The sequence below is a fragment of the Rhipicephalus sanguineus genome, chromosome 9 (assembly GCF_013339695.2).
Source record: "Rhipicephalus sanguineus isolate Rsan-2018 chromosome 9, BIME_Rsan_1.4, whole genome shotgun sequence".
Taxonomy (NCBI): domain Eukaryota; kingdom Metazoa; phylum Arthropoda; class Arachnida; order Ixodida; family Ixodidae; genus Rhipicephalus; species Rhipicephalus sanguineus.
In genome coordinates, this window is record NC_051184.2 from 10078416 (window position 1) to 10105219 (window position 26804).

General features: G+C 45.0%; 1 protein-coding gene across 1 annotated transcript; it reads right to left on the bottom strand.

Moving 5' to 3' along the window:
- Positions 1–1449: 1449 nt before the first annotated feature.
- On the bottom strand, positions 1450–26225 carry LOC119404577 (beta-scruin-like). Its single transcript, XM_037671123.2, has 10 exons — positions 26068–26225; positions 24943–25067; positions 24278–24394; positions 22847–23030; positions 20868–21068; positions 16499–16719; positions 13952–14145; positions 11704–11808; positions 3173–3265; positions 1450–1560 (listed from the first exon to the last, which is right to left on the bottom strand). Exons 1-10 carry the CDS (start codon positions 26106–26108, stop codon positions 1450–1452), a joined length of 1392 nt encoding a protein of 463 aa, XP_037527051.2. The 5' UTR covers positions 26109–26225.
- Positions 26226–26804: the final 579 nt, after the last annotated feature.

Consider the following 26804-nt stretch of genomic DNA (forward strand, 5'->3'; position numbering starts at 1 on the left):
CGCTTCTTATGTTTTACTCCCTCACTTTTTCTCTGCACAGCGACACAAATCTTACCTAGCTTATTGGCAGTAGTGAAAACAAGATTAACGCCATTTCTACTTCCTACTTTCTTTAGCCTGTGAGATACGCAATGAAGGTACGGTATACCTACGACACGTTTCTTCCTATCGCTTTCTGCAACCATGCTCAGACCTAACATAACGGACTTCTTTGAACTTTAAGCGACAGCGGCCACTGCACCACGAGGATAACCTACATCTAAAAGACGCTAGCCTGTGCGTTAAAGCTGTCACTAATTTTGTGCTCACGCGAATTGGTGAAGGCGGACTTAAGGCAAGACATGGCGATGCCGTTTTTACAACCTTCGAGTGGTTCGACGCAAAATCTAACAGTAGTTTTGACGATCTAGGAGAATACTGCTAGCATACGCGGTTCTTCTGAAACGTTAAGGAAATGTCCGGAAACTATATTTCATTATTCTGAGGCTACTCCTTAGCAAAGCTCAGGCCTACTCCATTTAATTCACATTTTTCGCTCACTGAGGTTACCACGGCTTCAAGGTCCTCACGACTACAAAAATCAAGTAATCATCCACACAACGAAAAAACTTTAATAAGAAAATTACTTAAGGCACCTTCCAATCGTCTGTCAATCTTACTAAGGTATAAATCACTACGAACCGGAGTAACTTTAGAACTAATGCATATCCCTGATTTCTGCACATAAACGCCTTCCCTCCAAACTACCAGCGTCGACTTTTAAATAGATAGAAAGAATTTCTAGAAAAGCCACCGTCGAAACACCACATTTATCGGTGAAAACCGTCTCGTGCCCTTGTTCGTTAAAACCGTCATTAACACATTTTAACAAGTTGTCATGCGGCAAAGAGTAATAAAGATCTTCAATATTCATACTTTACAACCTCCGGGGCTCTCCTCTGAGGGGAACTGAACTAGCGCGCGAGAATAACGAATAATAAAAGGGTCCGAAAAACCCAAAGAGGTTAAGCGGTTCTGCAGATAACTATAGATACAGCGACCTTCCAGATACCTTTCTCTGAAACAATTTCTCGAAACTGAATCTCAGTCTTATGTGGTTTCGCTGAAACAAAAAACAATTCTTAAGTAACTGATTTAGCCTTCTTGACATTGCAAGCTATTTTCTCAAGGTTATGTCTTAACAAAAGGTCGACAGCACGTTGCCTAACTACCGATTGTTTAAGTTTTACCGTCCTAAAATTCTTTTTTATTCCTGTTAATGATTTTTCTGGGAAGAAACTGTCCGGCATAATTACAAAATACTCTTCCTTATCTGAAATTACTGGCCTGAGTTTCTTCTCCACACAATAATTAACCAAAGGCCGGACAGGATCAGAACAGTTGAAATTTTTACGTTCCACGCACAGCTACCAACCGGCCTTATTGCGTACACTTCCGGATGTAAATCGATCAAGCAGCGTGATGGCATACCCTCTTTTTCTCGAGCTCCTTTCGCCGCTGTCTCGAGTCGTCCCGAAGTTCCACAGCGAGGCGTTCTTCTTTCGTACCATGTGTGGGCGACTGTGAACATAGCGTATGTGACAGACGAAGAACATCAGTCTTTGAAAGTTAATAAATTACACCCCAAAAGCTATATTAATGAGAACTAGCAGACAAAAACGCCAAGGAAAGTATAGGGGGTGTTATCTGTAGTATTTAGAATATGAATGTGAAGAAAGTAAAGTGGACGAAACGTCCACTTACTTTCTTCACATTCATATTCTAAATACTACAGATAACACCCCCTATACTTTCCTTGGCGTTTTTGTCTGTTAGTTCTCATTAATATTGTGTCTAACAAAGAAAACGAGCCCTTAAGAGTCATCTTCTTTCCTTCACCCCAGAAGCTAACTACTTAAAGATATACGCACTAGAACAGGGAAGTGACATCTTTACACTAACGACGGAAGCAGAATTAGAAGCGGAGAATTAGCCCATTTCAGTCTTGGTTTGAGAAAGGCAGCATGAACAATCTCTTGATTTTTCGTAGAACCGTTGAACTTGGGAAGCCAGCGAAAGTCTTAAGACATGCGTGTGCTAGTCAAATAAGTAAGAATCGCTGTCACGGAAACTTGTTTGCGTAGCGGAGTTCATAGAGGATTTCAGAATGTTCGCTGTTTCATCGAAAAATATTTTTTTTTATTGTAATGAAATCCAACCACAGATCTTAAGTGCGAAAAATGACTGCTCGTCCTTATTGCATCCCTTTGCCTGGACATGTACAACGTAAAAGTGTCACAACAAATGAAAGGCATTATTACATCTCGATTCCGGCAAGCGAACCTTGGTATTTGCTCGCCTGAATGATCTCATGTTACGCTTTTCATAAAACGTCAACCGTCATATAACATCCGGGATTCGGAGACAATATTCGTTCATTTGACATTTATTTTCAAGCGCTGTCGGTGGAACGCTGATGTGTTATCACCGTGAAACGAAGGTGTTATGAGCGAACAGAGCTCTTTCTTGCTGGAGAACTACAGCGCAATTCAAGAAATTGCAGTCGGTATGTGGTGATAGAGTGGCAATATATCTGACGAAGCCAAGCTTTTAAAGCATGGGCTAAAACACCCTTAGCAGACACGGTTCGTTTCGCTGCTCAATCTAACCGAAGTTTGAGTAGTTTCGAAAGAACATTTATGAAGGCCTCGAGGTAAAGCTTGCAACACCAAATTACTCAATCACGGCGTATTAGGAGACCTAAATTAGGAATTAGAAATGTGACCTCCCTCTGTTTCCAAAGCAAGTTTAACCTCCCGAATCTGCAGAACAGGCTCAGCCTCCTCCCCCCCACCCCTTCTACCGTTAAAAAAATCTTGGCGCTGGCCCTGCTACAGAATTGATAGCGAGAGAGACGTAGTAGGGGCTTCGGGTTAACTTGTGCCACATTGGATTCGTTATTGTTCACCGTACAAAGCACTGTACATTAGTGTCACATCCCATAAAAGCACAGCCATCACAGTCGCTATTGGTATCGGGTTGAGTATCGAACCCGCAACCTCTTACTACTCAGCGCAATGTCATAGACACTGCGACATCCACGCTTTTAGGGCGCAGGTGGCGTACACAAGAACTCTCACAGCGGCTGTACATATACTGCGGCCTGACCACCGAAACTTTCTCAGTGGCTCACCTTTTCTCTCGAAATTTCCTGGCGTCGTATCCGTGAGCTGTCAAACGTCGAGTCCAAGATCCTCGTCGTTTCGTACACGCCGACCGCGGGAAACTGTAAATGAACAAAGGAAAACTATGCTATAGCTTGGCTTCCTCGTGATGTCCCCAGTTTTAGTCCACCAGTTCTTGTAGGTTTCTAGAAGCTGGCGTGCAGACACAGACACAAAAGAAGAGATCAGAACTCAAACGCCGACTCGCAACTGAAAGAACGCACTGCGGCGGAAAACGAAGAAGACATAAAAACTTATCGGCGCATGCGCATGCTTGCAGAGCTACCTCTCAATCCGGCACACGTGGCTAGCTCAACTTTTTCGTTATTATTATTATTATTATTATTATTATTATTATTATTATTATTATTATTATTATTATTATTATTATTATTATTATTATCATTTTTATTATTATTATTAGTAGTAGTAGTAGTAGTAGTATCGTTATTATTATTATTATTTTTTTTTTTTTTTATTAAGAAAGACGCTTGTCGCACTCCGCGTACTGTACCTTTGTTTCTGCCCATAAGTTGCATATCTTGTCATAAATCTTTTTGCGAAATATGATGACGTTTGCAAGTGCTGAACGTCGTATTTTAAGGCCGTGGTTCCAAACTTGCGTGTGTGTGTGACTGAGAGCATTCGCGGCGTTGTGCTCACATGCATTATTTTATTGTTGCTTTTTTTTTACACACTGAATCCTAAGAATCACAACAACATAACGTAGACGCTCTTGCCTCTGTCTTTTTTACTGATTGTTTTTCTCTGGCACCTAAAAGTAAGTATTTTGCACCTTTTATGTTATGAGTTTATTATGCATATTCTACAATGCCCTATGGCTGTGAAAAACGACGCACGAGTAATAATGGAGTTACCGGTTCGGCTCCCACCTGCGCACACTTCTGTTCTCATTCTTTCTTTTTCTTAGTCCTACATTTTAATTCAACACATAGTCCATATGGCTTTGGCTGGGTTCATTTTTTTTTTTTCAATATAATTGGCGCCTAACAAAAGGCATCACACCACACGACACACGCTTTTGACAGCGTGTCAATTTAGCCCTATCCAGGAATGCGATCGCGATGACCAAAAGCAACGAAGGAACTTTCTCAGCGAATAGCGCTCCTCCATTTTAAATCATGAGTATTCAAGCTTTTTGCAAGAACCATATATCGTACTACTTTATGCCTGTGCGTAAAATGTTTGCCAGAATAATTTACCGTTCTTCTCCAACCGATTCGGTCGAATCTTCATGAGACCAGGCATAGTGCAAACGAATAGCCTTTCAAATATCGCCGGAGAGATAATCGATTCTTAAACATTCATAAAGCTGCTCCTCAGGCAAAGCCAACGAAAACATTCGAGCACCAATACCACCTAGCCTCCACTTCTAGAGTTAAAGTACACCACTCCGTGTCCTCTTCCACCGAGAGGGCAGCTTGCGTTAACTTGGCACAAAGCACCCGGAACAACAGACCAGTAAAAGTTCTCAGAAGCCGTCCCTTTGTCTAGAGGTAGGACAGAAACAGTGAACTAAAAAAAACGTGAAATTGACAGCTACATGGTGTCCTGTTTCTTGGAACGAATAACTTCGCCTCACGGGAAACTCAGAAGAATGAAGAACACGAGCGAAAAGAAAAAAAAAATACCCGCGCTGTCTTGAAACGTGAACCAGAGAGCCCCCTCTTCTGTTTATCGCGTCGAGCTAACAGCTTTTGATGTTTCTTCGTACTTTTCCACAAACATTATCTCGAACATCGTTCCTAGAAGAAAGCGTTTCTCAATATTCGAAATTGGGCGATCAATTCTGCAGACCTCCGGGTGGATGAGAAGCGGGAGGAAAGACCTTTCTGACTGACTAAACGCACTAATGCACTCGGTATGCCCTCGTCGCTATTTTTTTTTAACTGAACCCGACTCAAGTCTCTCCCTTTCCCAGCTACCATAGCAGCACCCTCGCCCTCACGTTATTGTTTTTTTTCTGTGATTCTTAAGTTGATTTCGCTTTTCTATGCTCCACTCCGCTAAAACTGTACAGTGTCGCGGATGCTATTGACTTGTCTAAAACACCAAGAGGTCAGTTCAAGGAGCTCTTTGCACGTGGAAACAATTCGTGATTGACCAGTGCCCGCGCACTTGATCAGCACGACATTCAACTTCCCAACACTGGGTAAGCCAAATTATTCCAACTCCCATTTGCCTTCGACGTGAACTTACACATTAATAAAAGTATATTAATTGGTATTATTGGAAAAATGTTATCACTATAATAGAATATTAATACCAATACAATAGTCAACATTGTTGCCCAACGCTTGCGGAGCGATGACAAACGTACACGTAATTGTGAGCGAAGGGTTCTGTCAGTGCTCCCAGTGTTTAAACCTGACGCAGTACTGCACACTATTATACGCACAGTCCGCCAGCAGCCAACTTTCTGCCCACGGCCTGCAAGGCTTGTTTTATTAATGCCCCCTCGCCGCTTCTGTTTCGTCACCGTTTTAACGGGCTTTATACTGCCCCGTCTCCTTTCGCATACTGCTTTCCTTCCTTCGTTTTTTCTTGATCAGTTTCCTGTTTTCGTGTTTTTTTTTTCTTTACGTGTGACCCACGAGTGGAATGACCGTCCCAGTTGCCGCACGGCGATTCACTAAATGACAGCACGGCTCGTGCCGTTGCTGCAAGGATCGGTCGATACAAGGCGCAGATACTGGGAACAGTAAGGTGTTCCAAGACAGGGGAATACAACTTCACTTCTCGGTAAGAATAATGTCTTAAATTACAAGCAAACGGTGCCGGAAATGCCAGCAAAACTCACTATTTAAATCTCCGATTGGAAAGCCTATGAAGGTAACGGGGCGACAATAAAAGCGAAAGCCTTGGATGCATTAAACACGAAAGTTGACCGGCAGCGTCAACACAACTGCTGCAAAAAATCATGATCACGTGATGACGCCACCATATGGCGTCATCATTACGTCACAGATCGCCAACATTTGTGACGTCATAGTCATGTCACTATGACGCCATCATAGGAGAGAATCAACACATCGACTCAGAAGAATGCTTTTGCCTTCGAGTCGTCTTAGGCGAATTCATAAGGGACCCTACGAGTTTTTTCGCGAGTTTGTGAAAGCTAAAGAAAAAAGCTCGAGTCACTTGTCAGTTGAGCATTTCAGTCGAGAGCTCGGTTTAAAATCTCGTAGCAGGTACCCACAATTAAAATGTATGCAATAAGAGGAAACGTTATCTTCTGTTGTTCTTACTTTTAATTTACCGAGTGATGACAGAGGCTGCGTATTATTTATCGCTAAATTTTAGTGTGTTTTTTAAGGTTAATGGTTTCATTACTTCCGAACATGGCGAACTTGATCAAAATGAAGTCAATTCTTCATGATTTCTATTACATAGAGTTCATCTCAGAGTCAACTCTTTCTGATAGCATAGAGTTCTCACTCAGAACCAATCAGTATATGACTGCCGAATTCTTGCTAATCGAGCGTAGACTATTTCTACTATTTTCGTCTTTTTTTTCTGGAATAGTGAACAACAGTTTATTGCATGCCCCATAACATATACATTACTGGGAAATTCAGTGGGCAGCCGCAACACAAGAAACAACGGAATAAAAAGTGCCGCTTTCAAAAAATAGATACGCAGGACTTTGTATTTTGAACGACGCCAACATTATTCAAAGCTGAAACCTCTGTACACAGGCTAGAAAATATATTGTGTAAGCTGGACAAAAGTTTCCAGCTTCGCTGCGTTCTCCCTTCGAATATGAGACAAAAAATTATAGAGATCAAATTTCGAAGAAGGAAAAGTACTTGTTAGCACGCCTCAAAACACAGTCCTTGCCAATCTTGCGGACGGTAAGAAATTACGAAATCAACAGTTCTCCTATTTTTGTGTTACTTTTCTTCGACGATATTTCCTTGAGAATGAACAGCCCAATCATGCTAATGCCGGCCAATCAAGGAACATTTTGCGACTGCGCGAGATAGTTGCCAAACTCAGCTGCGGCAACGGCATAAATTTACAATTTCGGCGAAACACTGCCGCAGTTTCGTCAATCAGCGTATCGGGGAGGCCAGCCAGAAAGTGCCAAAAAAAGATGTTCGTTAATGGTAAAGCATAAAAAAAGCATTTATCGGCTTCGGAATGAGTTTTACAAGAGCGTTCTGGTAAGGTTGCCTTCGATCACTCCTGGCGAAATGTTTGAGCCATGAAATTATCCAGGTACCTAGTGTTTGTTTCTGTCTAGATAAGTGTCTGAACATTGGATTGAAGAAAAAGCATTACAGAGAGGTCGATGTCCTCAGCAGGCATTTCACAAATGTGTATAAACTAAGGAAGGGGAATTGGTGAAAGGGCTCGTTTTTTTTATGTTACGTGCGGCCTAATGAGAGTAACAGACAATGAGGCCAAGGAAAGTACAGGGGCAATATTCGTAGTCTTTAACTGCAATGTCGTAATTATGATATCAATGTAAAGCATTAATAGTGGTAGAAAAAACAACTTGCCGCTGGTAGGGACCGAACCTACAGCCTTCAGATAACGCGTTTGATAGTGTACATATTGAGCTACAGCGGCATCGGCTACGCCTACGGCTCTACCAATGCAGCTGTAGCTGTATTGGTAGAGCCGTAGCTCTCCCTTATATTTGTATTCTAATTACCACATTACAGTTAAAGACTACAAATAATGCCCCAATACTTTTTTGGCTTCATCGTCTGTTCGTTTCATTAGGTTGTACAAGTGAGCGTAAGGCAGACAGCCAGAAAGACAGACGGGAAGAGACATTATTGACAGACATTAAAGGAAACAAGAAAGAGGTCGATGGGGAAATGGAAGTTCGAAGTGACGAGAAAGGAAATTTCGCACGATTCAACGTTCCTACAAGTGGTCTTCGGCAAGGCAGCAGGTGCCTTCTTAAGCACAATGTTCACGTACGTCTTGATCTCTTGGGGGCAAAGTTTTCTTCAAGTCCACTTGTCGAAAAGTTGCCTCCAACGACATTCAATGTTCGATGATGTTCTGATGCTTTAAACGAAGCACTCGATCACTGTGTAGCTCCGCGTGTGATTAACTGCACAGTGAACAATGCTGTAGAAGAATCGACAACTGTGCTGGTTGTTCATAGCTCTTGAACACCTTGCAAACAGCGCTAAAAAAAGGAAATTTAGACACGGACAAGAGAAGGCATCGCCGTGAGGTGTCTTTCAATCTCCTCTTGTACGTGCCATTTACTTTCCTCTTTCTTTCTTTTTTTCGTGCCATCTTCAAGATGAGCTGTACTACCTTACTACTCAAACGTATACACTGTAGACCACGACTCACTATTCAATGTGCATTCCTCAAATTTACTCATCACAAATGAGGCAAGCTTGAAAGTTATTGGGTTGCAATATCCATTTCACACCGAGTCGAAGAGATGGTTTCTTTGAAGCTTTTTGTGTGTCTATTGAGCGACACTCTCTGCTTTACAGACTTAAGAATCACAATCATCGGAAAGAAATATGCCCTTAAGAGCTGTGTCAGTTTCTAGATTTTGATTATATTAAGTTGAAAGCAATTCATTGCTGTTAAACAACACCATTACGGCAATTGGCCGGGTTCCATATTAAGTTTTGTCTTAAGTTGACTGAAGAAAGAAAAAAGACCTCGTGCGGTACACGAAACTCGAAATATAGCCCGCGAAATATATAACGGTCCTCCCACACAGCCGATGCATTTTTCCTACCTTTACTTCAGGCGCACAACAGGTACGCATACCTTACATACCAGCTGCGCTTTGAGAAAAGAAAATATAAAAACTAAACCTGTTCGGGCACTGTGTTGCGCGAAGTAAGAGGTGGTGACAATTGGATCTGGCTTTTCTATATTGGACGCTGAGGAGGCTGATACTATTAGCATGCCACCAAGCCCCTTCACATGGACAACCACTCACAACCAAAAGCTTCGCGAAGCGTAATAAACTTAGAAAAGCTCGCACCAGGAGCGGAACGCCACGCAAAAGTAACACGAAGTTTTCATCAGAAATACCCCGCAGCCCCGCTATACAGACAACTTTCTTGTTCAGTGCAAAAGGCCAATCGAAGGTATGTGAGAGTACGACCAGTCATCTGTAAACACACACAGGCACATATAATCGCACATTTCAACCCTGACAAGCGTGAGTAGAGCTGCGAAAGTAGAATAACAAGCAGGAAATGAAACGGAAGCAAAGGTTTCGCATGCAAAGTAGCCACTGCGCCTGCGAAAAGAGCGACGCAGCAAAATTGCGATCGGTGGACGTGCCCACGTCGGAGCCGTTAATTGATTTACGTGGTCCATCAGCGTTTCAGCTTCCGTCTTCGCGAGCTAGGACGCCAGGTAGTACGGTGCGTAATCACTTTCTGTCCATCAGGTGAGGCGTGACTTCCCAGAAGTTCATCAAGAACCTCCTCTATTCTCTCTCGCTTTTTTTACTCCTTTTCAGAGTTTTCTCTTTATCCTACGCCTCTAATGGCGTTCCGTGCTCCGCCCTGTCCTAGAAGGATAGCGTGCAGTGCCATCCATAGTACTGGTTCCTTTAATTATTCTAAAAAGCGCGGCTTTCTTGGGCGACTTAGAAAATGTAAGTTGAAGTAGGGGATTTGACGTGCCACATCTAAGATATGATTACAAGGATTGCCGTACAGGGGGTTATTCTAGGAGGAGCCGGTTTCTATGGCGACTTACAAAACACTAACTAGGATAATTTTACACTGCAGACCCCCGATATCAGCCCGAGAAGCGCCGCAACGGGGGACTCCGTACTAATTGTCACCACACGTGGCTTTGTCAACACAATTTTTTGTAACTACATGGTTCATCGGCTCTTTTCTTTGCGGTCCGATGCGTACCATAAAAGCAGTGCGTTCGAAGCAATGAATTTTTAGTTGCGAGTCAGCGCTGTATCCATGCGTCTTGTCTTTCTCGTGTTCCATCCGTTTGTGCTGTTTTTCTTTCTTTATTGGTTGGAGTCACCTGGAATTATTTAACAGGCACCCAATGCACGTAACACGAGTATTTTTACACTTCGCCACCATCATAATGTGTCGGGGAATCAAACTCGCGACCTCGTGCTTCCCAGCGAAACGTCATAGCTGCTGAGATACCACGGAGCGCAGGAGACTTCCCTGCCCCCCGTTCCCCTGTACTTTTCTTTTTATCCTGGCTACCTACAGGCTTTGGGAAAGACAGTTTATGAGTCGCATTTTCCTTTTTGTTTTTTGTGTATTTTCCTTGTCCTTGTGCGAACTCTATTGGGGCACTTTCTTCAAACGACAGCAGCGGCTCTGCGGCCGTCCAGCCACGCGTCCCGCGCGCGCGAGGTCATTGTTTGCTTTCCCAAGGTTGGCGATGCGAAAAGCACCACGAAGAAGACGAAGCGTAAGAGCGCGTTTGACGTGTCGCCGAGCGTGAGTGCCGCCGGAGTCCGCTCAGAGGTTAAGCGACCGTTCACTTGTTGACTCGCCCCGAAGCACCTGGTGCGACGGGCGTTGCAGAGTGATTTCACTCCCTAATGACCCTCCTCAAGGCAAACGAACCCACTGTCCCACAACCGTATTGCGGAAAAAGATACAGTGCTACCAACAGGAAGAATGCTTCAGGCCTGCTCAGTCTCGAAAATTATGCACCAGTGACTTTAGCGCTCTAGGGATAATTTCTTCTGCCCTTCAGACGGGAGGTGCTTCTAAGCGAGCTTCTGATGCGCAGAATGAAGAGACAGAGACGGACTACTCAAATTAGTTCTGGAGCCTGGTACTGTAGTTTCTTTTATAAAACCGCTGTTATTCTCTGACATTCAATCACATCAGTGACCTTAAGCGAGGTTCTAGTTGGGTGATTTGGTATATGTTCATGTTAAAACTGATTTAGCCGCAAAGAAGAACACACACCACAAGTCCCGTCGTCTTCACTAGTGGTGTGTGTGTGTTTTGCGACCAAAGCAGTTTTGACGTGAACATCAGCGAGGTAAGCACGGCTGAAACAAGGCCTTCGCGAATGTGTTATGCGCGATTCCGGGAGTTCAAGCGAAGTGCGTGCCAGGTGAAAGCTTCGGCGTTGGTTGTTCACATTCAAACTGCAAACAACGCAAAATACTAGGACGTAGGAAACGCCCACTGCCCTTCTTTCGTGTTTCTGTGCGTTTTATTTTTCTACGTCCCGTTATTTGTAGATTGAATTTGCTTCGATTTCGACTTATCTCGTCATAGTGTACGCAGCGCTTACCGTGATAACAACTTAACATCGATGGTGTTGCGGTGCTAAAGTCGAAGGCGCGGGTTCGATTCCCGGACACGGCGGTTGTATTTCGATGGGGGTGAAACGTAAAAACACGTGCGGACGTCGGATTAATTCTGACCACTTGGGATTGTCGTGATGGCGATGGTGGAGTTTTACTTGCAGTAGCCGGTGTAGTGCACGGCTCTTTGCATATCGCGTTTTTTTAGCAGGCTGTGGTGCATACCTGTGAATCTGTTGATTCATCCTCGTCCTTGACTTTTACGCGCTGGCGATAACGGCGGTACACGGTGCGCATCTTGTACGCACTCTCGTCCGTGCTGTCGTCGTCCTGCGCAGTAATTACAGTGATACACAAAGTGCTCGAGCATACAATAGCACCGTGCAAGTACGCACGGCACCCTGGGGTGGACAGTTCACTGTTATGAAAAAGTTCCATCTGATATGCGTCTGTTTAAATTCGTAAAGACGTCAAAATAATGTTGGTCGGCACCCGTTGACCTAATTTTATTAGGTCTATGATGTTGTAAAAGAAAAAAAATTAATGTACCAGCTGCAATGGATACTTGATTATGGCTAAAAATCTTTTCTTAAAATTCTGATAATTCGTAATACTAGCGCACATTAAAAAAATGTCTGAAATTTTCAAATTTCAGACAATTTCAAGTACGCTCATAATTTATGCATCAAATTCCTGGTTGGCAAGACGGCGAAGCGTCTTTCCGTACCTTAAGGAGCGCAACAGCTGAACTTCCGATCGCCGTCAAATGATACTTAATATACGAACGCGTAGCTTAAACAGGCATTAGAAGACAAGGTCAAATGCTGGAGAGTCCCGTGACGTGAGCAGAAACGTCACGCATGACGTCATAAGACCGGTAAAATTTTAAAAAGCATATTGAAGGACGCTTGAGCTTCACCTTTAAGAGTAGAACGCGACAGCGTAATCGGACCGTGTTCGTATCGCCTCCCAATCGCTTGCCTGGCTTCACTTCTCGGTGAACACCTAAACCGTGCCGCAAGGAAAGCCAAAGTGCGGACGCCCTCCGGCTCCTACATCCATGCATGCGGCGCGACGACACACGGTTGGGCGAGCGCCTCGTGGGACCATTGCGCCATCTCGCGGGTGATAGTCAAGCCTCTGCCATGCTGAAGCACCTCCGAGATGTGCGTACCACCAACGTTTTTTATCAATAGCTCGCCTTAGTATGCGCGACGATGTATACGTGGTGGTCAAGCGACGAAACGCATCGCGCCACGGAGCTAGGGGTCGCAGGCTTGAATCCCCGGTCACATTCAAACAGAATATTTTTTTAATATTTCTTTATTTGCATTTACCTCGAATTTTTGCTCACGGACAACGCCTGTTTTTCACTCACTACCAACGACGCAACACCGACACCGGAATTTCGGCGAAATGAGCTTTTCAACGTTCTCGCGTTAAAAGAAAGCTTCTGCGTGGCGCTGGATAAGTATCGCTACTTTGGCAGTGTCAGCAGTCGGCCCATGTTACTTCGGGGCCAGTAACCTACGCCGTGCCGCATCGCAGTCCTCGCTATTTTTGCCAGCATCGCCACTGCCAGAACCCCGGTCGACAGCGACGTGCCACTCTACCAGTGACGTCATGCGTTACGTTTCCGTTCAGGTCACGGGACTCTCCCACATGTGACAGCAACCGGCAGTTGCGCTGCTGCGCTCTTTGGGGCATAGACTTTCATAATAAACTAGAGGGAAATCTGGCCCAAGTGTCAATGGGAGCTGCAACGCATGGCGTTTCAACCAGCACGGGAATGATGGGTTATTGCATGGATTCGCCTAATTTCGGCTCTGTGTGGCTTCGTGTGGCTTGCAGGTACTTTGTCCAACGAGGAAGTTCACGAAGTTTTTTATTTATTTATTTAGAAAATACTGCGGTCACTGAAGACCAGGCAGGTGGGGAACATTGCAATAAACAAATGTGCAAACATCGAGAAAATTTCAAAGGAATAATCAACTTTGCAAGAATACAAAAATGGATAATACAACAAATATAACATAACAAATATAATATAATATAATATAACAAATATAATATAAGTTCAGCAAAAGTTCAGCAGTCCCACTTCACCACCTTGACCCTTTTAGGCTCACCAATTCAAATAGGCTCACGAGGATCACAACGAGTCATTCGTTAATCCGAAACAAAAGCCACAACACAAAGACAAACGAAGCCGCGAGTGCGTTTGAGGCCACAAGCCTGAAGACTAGGCAAATCCATGTGCTACCCATCATTACCATGGTGGCTGAACGATCGCAGCACCACAGTTCCCCCTAGTAAATATTGTAGCAAACTGTAAGCTTTAGCCTACGGAATTCGACATCGTGGCGGAATAGTGCCCCTGGTGGAGCATCGCAACGCCTAGCGACACAACGTCAAACCCCGCGTTCAAGGTTTCCCGGAGAACGTTTCACAATAAATGAGTACGTATTCGCACCGACTGCTTCGCTGTTCGAAAGGACGGCGGCCTCTCCTGAGCTGGAATCGCAAGGGCGCTGGTGCCGGTCAAGGGGTACGGCAGAGGGCATGCCGAGTGCACCTCTTTCACGGCCACGTCCACTTGCGTGTTGGCGTCGCTGGCGGCAGGGCTGCTGCGCGACTCTGTTCCTCCCACGATGCACAGCAAGTCGCCTGAGAGACGGAAAGAAAGATTGTCGTCGGACAAAACGCTCACACGGTCCCTTGAGATTTTCTCTAAAACGACTCGAAGAAAAAAGTCATTGTTTATCTTCTTTTTCTTCTCAGTCGAGTGCACGTGACGACTGCGAGAGATTTACAGTATTTAGTTGGGAGTAAACTTTTTTTAATAAATTGTTAAGTTTGCAATAGTTTGCATAAATGCGCGAGTAGTGTACAATATTTATGGTAAACCCTTTGAAAAGATTCCCGCACAAACAAAATTTTACGCAAGCTTCGCTGCTATATTCTCCACCTACTGCTTCGGTGCTTGTTGTATTAACCTATGCTTTTTCGAACTTTGTTGATTATAAGTCCAGGCTTTATTATTTTACCGAACAACGAATCACTCTCATTGATGTGACATACTAGTATCGATGGCACGTGCACCACTATGTGAGGCGTTTCAGCTAGACAAACGCTGTCAACAGAGTAAGGATTATCGCTGGATAGCTTTGACTTGCGTACCATCCCGGTGACACACACAGTCGGCCATCACTAACGGCTATGTCAACACAAGTTAACAATACAAAGCTTTCCAAACGATTCAGAAAAAAATTGGGGGACGCTTAAGCTTCGCCTTTAAGAGTTGAACGCGATAGCGATATCTGGCCCCATCGTCATCGTGCTCTGTTTCGCTTGTGATTATGTTCAGTCGCTCGGTCTCACACACACGCGCGCACACACACACTCGACATACCTATCGTAAAGGTAAAGGTTTCCGCCCTCTTCAACAGCGGTCTTATGACAACAGTGCACCCACTACGTGTGTGTAAGAGAATGCGCGTACTAATGTGTATGCCCTTTGCAACGGGTGGCATGCTTTAAAACAGCTGCAATTACGCGCGTGATACTTTTTCGAAGTTGCGATGCACCCACTACGTGTTCGTAAGGGAATACGCGCAGTAATGTGTGTGCCTTTTGTGGTCACCGGCTTTAAACTACCAACTCGTTATGCAGTTCACATGGTGTGACGCCCGATGGCAATATACGCTTGTACCCCGTTTTAGTGCGATATTACATCTCGTACTGTGACACCTGTCCACAGGACGCGTTTGTTTGTGAAGCATTAAAGTTAATGTCGGTGCAGTTCCAAGCAATGGAATCGCTCTGTGGTAGAACATCTGTTTACCACGCCGACGGCCTGGGTTCGAATCTCACTCGAACCTAAGAATTTTTATTATTTATTTTATACAAGATGATTTTTGCACACAACCAACGACGTTGACACAGGAATTTCTGCGGAACGAGCTCTTTAACGCTGTCGCGTTAAAACATACGGGGCACGCCGGGCGCGGGAAACCGTAGAGGTTTTCGTAGTGCACTGAGCGGTGAGAATTACAAAGCGAAGCACAGGGCACACGAATTAGCGCTGCAATATCTGCAATGGCTTCTCTTTATCTCCTTTTACGTGGCGTGCTTCATTACAATGCCTAAATTCCAATCTGTTCGGTAAGAGGTGTCATTATAAAAGCACCCAAGATTAATGTCGCAGTACTTAGCGAGGTGTCGATATTGTGACCATTCGAATGCCTGGCGAAATTTAAGTGCCAGGAGGACTCGGTAGAAAATTCGCGCCATTGGAGAGGCAGTGCGTTACACACCAATAATGGTGGCGCGAGCCCTTGGCTACGCCACAAAGCACATCACATGAAGAAATGCACGCATTACATATTAATTTATTAATTATTATCAGGATATTAGGTGCCAGCACCACAATATGATTATGAGGCGGGTCGTATTGGCAGGCTACTGATTAATTTCGTCCACCTGAGGTTCCTTAACATGACCTAAATCGAAATGTCCGGGTGGTCTTCACCTTTCACCCCCATACGCTCTTGAAAGTTTAGACTGCATTTTATCCTTTCCGGACGTGTAGCGCTTCGCTTCAGTACGCTTCAAATACGAGCAGTGTGATTGATTAAGCTGGTAGGTGCATAGTAGACCTAACAAGACCTAACTGCACAGTAGACCTAACTTTCAGGTCGGTAATTGTTCAATACGACCCATGCTCGTATCACTGGCTTTCGGTCGAAAACTAACTTCCTGCTTAATTTCATAGAAGATTCCGACATCACTGCTCAGCCAATAATGGTACTCTAAATAGGGACGACGAACATTTAATTCTTATCATGCGTAGGTATTTCCATTAACAGCGATGAAGCACATAGGGTCATAACGGAAACTACTAGTACGACTATCTCGAACAAATTAACGGCAGGAGCGCCACACCTCTGGGGGCGGGGCCTGTAATTATCCTTATGTTGTGACCGACTTTAGTGTGAACGCGTGTCTATACAGTATCCACCTTTGGCGGCGCCAGAGAATGCGTGTCGAGGGCGCTGTAGTCGAAAGTAGCTCTTCCAGGCGCGCCGGTCTGGCTTCCACAAGCGAAGCTCGCCCACCGAACGGCCATCGCCATCCATGCCTCCCCACAGCCACAGACGCTGTTCACCGGAGGAGGAGTCCGTTGTGGTCAGCGCCAGTGAGTACGCCAGGGGCATCCACAGGCCCACCGACCGGAACCAGCTGCGCCCAAATGCCATAAACTTGTGTTCGATTTACTAAAGGAAAATTTTAGTCTTATACGTTGCTCCCGCAACGGCGATGCATACTTGAGAACGTCACGTTTCGCATAGAGCGCGTGCGCGGAACTTCTACTCATGCGCACTATGCGAAACACGACGCTCTTACGGATACAATGCCGTTACGGAAGCAACGCACGCAGTACCACGGCTAGGCTTGAGGGAGACGCACACGTTCGTCCTCGTCAGACGTCAAAAGCTTTAGTGTTAACTAGTATCAATCCTAATTCACCACCTCAGCCGATGTTTTACAGCCTCGGCTGAAATCACCAGCTGAGCACCGAGGGAAAAATTCATGGTCCCTTTAGCTAACGCTTAGGAGAGCGCAGACGAAAGCCTATGCTCTCACGCAACACTCAAATTACCCCGACGTTCTCAGTCGACTGCACTGTTAATTTCTGTCACCACTTGTTCTCTTTCGCTAGACTAGACATCACCCCTGGTTCTACATGCTGAGTATTGGTCGCCTAGGTGTTCATACAAATCTGTAATCGGAAGAGGAAACCAGAGAAAAAACGAAGACGGCGAAGGAGAACAACCAGAAGGGACAAGCGCTGCACTTAAAACTGAATGTTTATTGAAGAATTCCCCCCAACCACACACATGAGCCAGCAGTGCATGCGTAAGTTTCCACAGGCACTGGTGGAAACTTGCCTCTGCACTGCAAAGGAAGTGGCTGCGCCCCTGATTTCAATCGGCGAGTATCATTGGCAAAGGAAAAAAATAAGATTGAATGATAAATTTGTGAACCTTTCGAAATCAAAAAGCAGGGAAAAGTTTCATGTGTGAGGGATTTCTCAGTTTTCTTTACAGATAAAGAATTCGCGTTTCTGGATAGCTGGTGCACATTGCGTTTTTTTTTTTCATGGCAATTTGCTGTTCGTACCCACATTACCACGTTTCATGCTTTGTACTGTTAGGTTTGCAACTTTTACACGGCTAAAATGGGCTATTTACACATTCGCTACTGCTGGTTCATGTATGTGCGTGTGTGGAATTCTCCAATAAATATGGTGGTTTTCCTTCGCTGTCTTCGTTTCTTCAATGGTTTCTTCTTCCACTTGCTATGAAAAATCTCGCCCAGCAAGTTACGTCATAGAAATTCGATTCACTTCAACATGAATAAACTTTTATTATCATTTATTATTATTTACAATTACTGCCATCTTGCACAGCAAGATAGTGCAGGAGTGATTCACTTCACATGATTCACCTTTAATTCACTTTAATTCACTTCCGATTCCTTTTATATCATTTTAATTTACATTTGAGTCACCGTAATCGCTGATTATCACATCTAATCACTTGCCATACCCTTACTGACCACCCACCCCTTGAAACTCTTTGCACCTCAACAGGGCCCCCAATACCTTCCGGGATATGAAGCATGGAAACTTGGGCAAGTTGGTAGGCCATAATTGAATATACGAACAGCGCAACTGACAAGGACAGAGGAAGGTAACAACACACAGCGCCGACTTTCAACAATGAATTAAAAGCGGAGCGAAGTACATATATAGTGAAAACATGGGCATGCGTAGAAGGGTGCAGTTGACAGCCACTGCGATACAATGCCAGCAAAACCCTTGTCACTTTACTGATTGAGCTGGAAACCAGTACACATCTTAAGAATGATCGAGATACGCAATCTCTTTTTGCAATAGCGCAACTGATGGGGAACTTACACATGTACCGTCAAATTTACTTATGTAATAGGCCTCAATTATCTCACGCGTGGCCTGCGAGTGGTGCTTGCCTATTTCCTCGCAACGCTCAAAGAGGGGCACGCAGCCGCAGTCACGGCAGTGAATTCCGAGGTGTCCTTGAACCGCATTGTGCACATTATTATTATGCTCTCTTAAGGGGGGATTCAAGCACCTTCCAGTTTGCCCTATGTATTTCTTACCGCAGGAAAGCGGAAGAAGATACACGACACCAGTAGCACAAGGAACAAAGCGCGTTCTGTGGTTCACAGAGCATCTTACTCTATTTGCAGCTGGTTGATTCACCAACTTACAAAGCTTCGATAGCTTTTCCGGGGCGGAAAAGACAACAGTGATGCCAACGCGTTTCCCAGTTTTTTTCAGCCTATGCGAAACGTTATGCAGATAAGGGACTGCAGCACAGTTCTTAGGAACTGACGCATTTTGAGGCTGAGACTGCCCTCCTTGCTGATTGAATTGCTTCAAAAGCTTTTCCGCAACAGCAGAAATCAGGACAATCGGGTAGCCAGCGCTTAAGAGGCGCTCGACCTGTGCTTTGAAACTTTGTTGCATCGAGTGCGGGCATGACCTCCATCTTTCTCTCGCACAAGGACAGCCACATTCAAAAAGATCTTGACTTGTCTCTTGTTATGAGGGTCTGTAGGTTTGTCGACGATTTCGTAGTATTTGTTTATTGTTCGGATGCCGATTTTGAAGTTGTTGTCCCTAGACTTCTAGGTTTGTTTAAGGATCACTTGCTTCCACTGGAACTTACACATGAGCTATTTTCAGGTAATTCGATTAGGTTCTTAGACCTAACGCTCTGTTTTCGGAGTGATCATTTCTGCTGGCTGTTCACACCGAGAAGTGGAAAACCCATTTTACCCTTTTACCCAGCTCATTCAAAACTGGTGAAAAGGGGCATCATTAATGTTTGCCTCGTCAACGCTCTTAGGAGGTCATGCCCGCACTCGATGCAACAAAGTTTCAAAGCACAGGTCGAGTGCCTCTTAAGCGCTGGTTACCCGAGTGCCCTGATTTCTGCTGTTGCGGAAAAGCTTTTGAAGCAATTCAATCAGCAAGGAGGGCAGTCTCAGCCTCAAAATGCGTCAGTTCCTAAGAACTGTGCTGCAGTCCCTTACCTGCATAACGTTTCGCATAGGCTGAAAAAAAATTGGGAAACGCGTTGGCATCACTGTTGTCTTTTCTGCCCCGGAAAAGCTATCGAAGCTTTATAAGTTGGTGAATCAACCAGCTGCAAATAGAGTAAGATGCTCTGTGAACCACAGAACGCGCTTTGTTCCTTGTGCTACTGGTGTCGTGTATCTTCTTCCGCTTTCCTGCGGTAAGAAATAATAATATCTGGGGTTTAACGTCCCAAAACCACGATATGATTATGAGAGACGCCGTAGTGGAGGGCTCCGGAAATTTTGACCACCTGGGGTTCTTTAACGTGCACCTAAATCTAAGTACACGGGCCTCAGACATTTTCGCCTCCATCGAAAATGCAGCCGCGGTAAGAAATACATAGGGCAAACTGGAAGGTGCTTGAATGACCGCTTAAGAGAGCATAATAATAATGTGCACAATGCGGTTCAAGGACACCTCGGAATTCACTGCCGTGACTGCGGCTGCGTGCCCCTCTTTGAGCGTTGCGAGGAAATAGGCAAGCACCACTCGCAGGCCACGCGTGAGATAATTGAGCCCTATCACATAAGTAAATTTGACGGTACATGTGTAAGTTCCCCATCAGTTGCGCTATTGCAAAAAGAGATTGCGTATCTCGATCATTTTTAAGATGTGTACTGGTTTCCAGCTCAATCAGTAAAGTGACTAGGGTTTTGCTGGCATTGTATCGCAGTGGCTGTCAACTGCACCCTTCTACGCATGCCCATGTTTTCACTATATATGTACTTCGCTCCGCTTTTAATTCATTGTTGAAAGTCAGCGGGGTGTGTTGTTACCTTCCTCTGTCCTTGTCAGTTGCGCTGTTCGTATATTCAACTTCCGGGATACGCCCGACTTTTGTTACCATTCGTGTTCACACCGCCAGACACTGAATTATTTTACTGATGAGCCATACAAGGCCTTAACTCTGAACTTTAGCACTCACCAATGTGCCACCTGTGCGTTCTCGTAGGCCGCATAAAGGTAGGGGCATTTCGCGCGCGCTGGAATGTCTAGCTTCCACGAGAAAGAAAGGATGAAGGCGGCTGCAAATAAACGTCTGATATACGACGTACTTTGGCGGCGACCCTTTTCGGTTCACCCTTACATGCTGATTAGCAACCATAAACATTCTCAAAGAACGCTTTTGGTCTCTGCCATCAGTCCCCAATACATAGCATTGAATAGAGTGGTCGCTCAGCTGCCGTCTGTAAAAGCGTACCGTCCCTCCTGAAGGTCGAACTGGAAGACGTCACTGATGACGTTGCAGCGATCGCCTGCTGTCGAATACGTGATACCGCCGAGGATCCAAATGCGACAATCTAAGTATGCTGCAGCCGACGCCATCAGGGGCAGCGGGAGGTTGGAAATGCTTCGCCAGCAGCCGGTGCCAACGTCAAAGTATTCGGCTGTGTCCGTTATCCTGGACACAAACACAAAGTTACATTAAGATGCATCAAAGTGTGCTCTATTAGCTCGCTTAAAGTGACAACTTTCCCATCAAGCGGATCATAAATCGCGTTTCGCCGGTAATTGTTCTAGTAACTCCAGCTCCTAGGAAAATGTCATGCTATGGTGTGGAATTGCTGTATAATCAAACTACCAATAAGGTGCACAATTAGACAGCGAATAGCCTCAACTCGAACTTTCTATTGCGCTTGCCTTCTCTGGCTACATTTTTTGTGGCGGCACATTTTAGACACCCCGAAAAAAACTAGCCTCTCTGAGCCATGGGAGTGGACTGGCTCTCCTGAGGGGTGTTATTGCATAACGTTAAAGTTGTTACATTTCATGCGCTAGGTTTGCTGTCCCATTGGAGCACTCCATACACGTAGTCCGTGTGCGAGACGGGCTGAATTGCATATGTGTGGGGTGCCACAAGAAAGAGACGTACTTGAGGGTTGTTTAGTGCTTCGTTCCTCGCTACACTGTTTAGCTTCGTTCACGTGGAATGCGCGCTTCGTGGTCTACTGTTTTAAAGACTGTACGATTGAAAGAGTTAACAAGCTAGAACGCTGCGCTACTAACACAACGAATGGCAGTTATGTATAACGTCTCGCGATAATTTCTCTTGCGGCAGTTTGGGCATGTTGGTAATCCATATTCAAGAAAGGTGTAGGTGCACGGCGAACATGGAGGAAAAAAAGGCACATATATATACACACACACAGACGCTGCTTCCGCCATATTGTTGCGATAACGTCGCTACATATAGCATCCTATAATCCAACCACAGCAATGCGCAGAAGTTCGAAGCCACAAAGAGTTGACACTTTCAAACCGCGTTGTCATGCCCAGAAAATCAAATTCTTGTTTTGTGTTCTTTTTTTGTCAGAGGAACTGACGGCGTGCTTAGGCACATTTCCCCCATCTTCTCCATCTCTTGTGCCTCGATGATCTCCCTTTATAGCTGATCTCTATTTCCGTGTACAATTCTCCACGTGTCGAACAATGGAACAGCAGCCACACCTCCTACAACGCATCGCTAAAAAAACACCAGCCGCGTTCCTGACATTACAAGTGTGCTCACGTAAGCGATCGTTAAAAGGGCCCTGCACCACTTTTCCAAGTAAATCTCGATTGGCTTTATTAAAGGAGTGTATTGCCTTACGAAACGGAGTTAGAGATTTGTCGCACGCTGCAATTGCTTTCTCTCTTCTTCGTCTCGACGAGCGCGCTGGAAGCTAAGCAGGGTCGGATGGCACGTGGTAAAGAAGTTACGTCACGAGCACTTCATGACCTTGAGCACATTTTCTTTCTCTTCCTTCGAACTCGCGGCTTACTTTCAGTGTGATCGCGAGCGCGCACTCGGGCACGTGGCGGCCTCCCGCGGCGGCAGCCGTAACTATGCAGCCCACGATGCTGAAATCTGCCAATGGCCACGAATTTGGGTACATGGCGCGGCCGTTTGTGTGTATGACATCATTTGTAGAAAGAGCAGGGAACGATTTCTAGCTGACTTTGAAAATTGGTTGTAAATTCCAGGCCACGTGCTGCACTATAACGTTTGGCTCGCGTGTTTTCACGAGCGTCGACTACCGATCGGCAGCGTTTTCTGGCCATGTAGAAAAAGTGTTGCAAGGCCCCTTTAAGGCAACAAACACGGTTATAAGACCAAGAACGTCCCTATTTTTCGTCCGTGTTTTCCGTGCGCTTTTACCTCTCCTCTGAATTTTAGGCGACATCGAGCGAATCACCTACCGGCCAGTGTTGTCCTTGCCTCCGACCACGTAAATGCGCGGCCCGATGACGACGCAGACGTGACACGCCCTCGCCTGTTTCATGGGTGGACACTTCTTCCACACCATCCTCTCGATGTCGAGACAAAAGCAGTGCGCCGACGGCGTGGGGCCTTGGTATTCGAGGGCGTCGAGGTTGAAGCCGCCTTTTCGGAGAGAAAGCAATAAGCTTACTGTAGCAGAGCTGCGCTTCAACAGCCCAAGCGTCGAGCATGATTTACACGTGAGCTTTTCGTCACGTCTGCTGTATATAACATCAATTTCGCCTCTGCAATAAACGTCTTTTTTACTGTTCGACAACCGGCCCTCTTGTGATCTGCCTTCTTGTGTCCGTGTGTCGTTTCGCGCTACATCGAAGTTTTCCGTAAAGTGGGCTCTACATTTCAGTGACTGCCGTTTGGACAGAGCCTAAAAGCCGGGGACGATGAGTGGTTCCGGTCGGTCAGTTGTCCACTCTGTTTAACCAGCGCGAGCTAAAATGGAGAGACCACTTTGCACACTCTTACAAAATAGCATCCCAGCTGTATCTGCATTTTACAGCAGAACACTAATTGTTTCCACAATTTTAATTCACGTGAAACAAGCAGAAATAGTCTCATTCTGTAACGTTCACCTCGTGGCCGTGAAACTTAATCTAATGGCTGCAGTGACCCTACAATATCACAAACAAAGTATCCGCAAAACAAATGTAAGAGCTAAACATCAACACTGCAGCCAATGACACACCCTGGAGTGATAACGGTCTCAGTCAACGACGAAAAGTAACAACTGACGACAGAAGGCGAGATCCTCGATGAATTAGATCCTATTTTTATTCTTCGAATGCTTCGACATTCTTTCTTTAATAAAACCTAATAAAATATGTAAAGCTTAGCTAACTGAAGCGCCACTTTTACAGCTGCACGAAGCCACACTTACGCCAGACCGTAATTCTGTAATATAAACGAGCTACAATGTTTACAGCGGACAGGCGGGCAAACAGGTTCACTGCTGAGTGTCGCTACATTTAAGTGAGGCTAGAAAACAAACGCCCTTTCTACGCAAACTTTGGCAAATAAGGTAAGTTTATGGCAAGCATCCGTTGAAAGAAATCTCAGAGGAGGAGCATTTCAATTAAATTTTATTTTATGTAATTACCGTCTGCTCCTTTTACAGCTCTGTCTTAAAACAAGGTGCTGATCTGTTAATATCCTGGAAAGAAGTTGCACTGCGTGTACTTAGGGCATGTTTTCTCCACTAGTCATAACTTCTAAACTTTGCTGTCTTTGCTTCTCCAGCGAGGTAAGGGCCTACTCAGGAGTTTCAAGCCCCCAATTTGTCTTACCTCGTGGACAAACCATCTACCTCTTATGCCCGAATAACACAACGAAAACAGTAGACAAATCGCTCTCACCGAAAACGTAAATACGATTTCGCACAAGTGCCGTGGTATGATAGCTCCTGGCTTGGGGCATGAAGCAGCACAGTTGCCATTCGTCGTCGTCAAAAAGGTAGCGAAGTACAGCCGAGCCTAAAATCAGAATCAGAATCAGAATCATTTTATTTCGAGTCAAACAAAGGGATGAGTACATCATAAGTGTATACAGAAGGAGGTCCCGTAGTTACAAACTGAAATGGGACCTCCTGTGCATAACAACATGGTAAAATGAACAAAAAAGACGAATTTTACTCATCTCTCTACGTCCGTGCTTTTTGTTCGCTACCAACTGAAAGGTGCGGAGTGTAAAAGCTCAGAGCCCACAACCCCCCCCCCCCCCCCCCGGCCTTTAGATATCGCATCTACCATTATCCCCGGCCCCCACATTGCCACTTCTTTCAACAAAATATTTACCTCAACAATATAGGCATGGCATGAGAACCTTGGTCAAGTCTTTGCTGTAGTTTGCGCTTCCCGCAAACGAATTTGCTACTGGCGTACTAGTTTCCTGCTACTATCAAAATTAATCATGCACGGTACAAAAAAAAAGAGGACATATTTCTTTTTTCGAAAGATTTGCTATTCTAGGTTAGGCATGCCCATAAACTATATGCCGCAACGATGCAAAAGAAGCAATATACCCAAATCCTCTCTCATCGGATCTTCAGGATTGATGCCTCCTAAGACTACCAACACTGGACTCTCTGCCTGGATCTGCGTCGCGGGTTGGAGAGATCGAAGGGCAACGTGGAGGGATGAATGGGACCTAAAATAAGAGACGAAAATATTAAATGAATGGGTGCGAAACCAAATACACAAATCCGCATTCACTTTTTTTATTATTATTGCAATGAGCTTGTCTGAACACACGTTTCTTTTTTCTGTCAGTGGTTTTTAAGTTAGTATTCACGTGAATTTGCTAAATCTTTTCACAAACTGATACAAATTTGTTTAGCCTTGGGAGCACCTGCCACGTCAAAATGCAGTACGTAGCTATATTTATGCGGCTTGTCCTTCCATTACTGTCGTTGCGAAATTAGACTTAAGACTTAAGAACGTGAAAGCATAACGTCAGGTCAGCGTGAATCATGTTACTCCTGCGGTCTACAAATGCCTGTGTGAGGCATTTTTCATTGTCTCGTGACAAAAACACTCAGGTCGATAGCCCCTGGCTTAGTGTGCTTTCATTGCCACGCTTTTTCACCTGTCTTGGTATTTTGAATAAGTAAAAACTGTCAGCACAGTTTGCATCTATCAAGGAAATGAACGTTGGTCTTAGAAAGGCTTGGCTGCAATAAAACTTGTCAGAAATTCCATAGTTATCCAGCGCGCTCGTTCTTCTGTATTGGGGTTACGCATCTATGGTGGTTTCACATTGTCCGTATTGATATATAGCGACCACTCACTTTAAGCAGTTCGTAAGCAGTGCAAAACGTGTTTTCGTGCTGCAGTGGCAACTAAACAGGGATTGGAACGGCAGCTGTTTCTATGAGTTTGTTCTAAAAGCACGATTACCACACTAGATTACTGCACGATTACTGCACATAATTACCGGACGATTACGCCTACGCTTTCTTGGGTCCCATTGTTTCTGCTTCTTCGGAGTGAGCAGCTTGTGTCCAGACGTGGCTGGCCGAATCGATCCTCAATGTGAAAGTGCCCCAAGAGATCTCTGCTTGTGTCCATTTGCGTAATTAGCTAAAGCTGTCCTGTGTCTTATATTGCGACACACAAGTCATTTACTGCTTCTCAGACAAAGCGTGTACCTTCTCTGGAGAATGTTTCTGCGACTCCGGAAGTCCCCCATGAGAGGCGAGTCCAGCCAAGCGTTGGCAAAATAACCCCTTCCTGATGCTTCACTTCCACATGTCGGTGTCGGTGTAGGGCACCAGCAGGAACTTGCGAGAGAGAAGCTCGTCGTCCCTTCCTCCTGCATTCGACGCCTAATTATTGGTAACTCATCCTTCGTTGTTTCACTTTTGAAAACATGTGCACATGCGGCTATGATAAGACATAATTAAATAGCCGTGGTCGAGTACAAACAAAACGGTGCAGCATGCTTTCAATACGTAAACGCTACATCCATGCCTCTTTTTCGTTATTTTGGTGGTGTTTTGGCCTTTAGTTTATTCAAAGCAACGTACCAACTATCCCAGCAACGAGTTCTGCTACGCTATATCCAGTTACCTGGAAGGTGTAGTAAATAACATAAAGCTGGAAAATAGGTTCAGGGTAAGTCCGCAAAGTCAAAAAAAGCTTCAAGAAAAGAAAAGAAAGCCCATCCACCTGTTCGTAGCAAGAAGCAACAAGGGAAATTCGCGTGGGTGTTTCACGAGCATAGCTTCCCAGTTGATGAAGAGCTCGCCAGAATTCGAAATCTTGACCAACGCAACTTCGAGGCGGTTACGATAGCATATAAGCTGGAAGATCGCCGGGCTATGGCGAAAAAAATTTGCATTTCGAAGCACATGGACGCTGCATATGGCAAATTAGTTTTACTAAA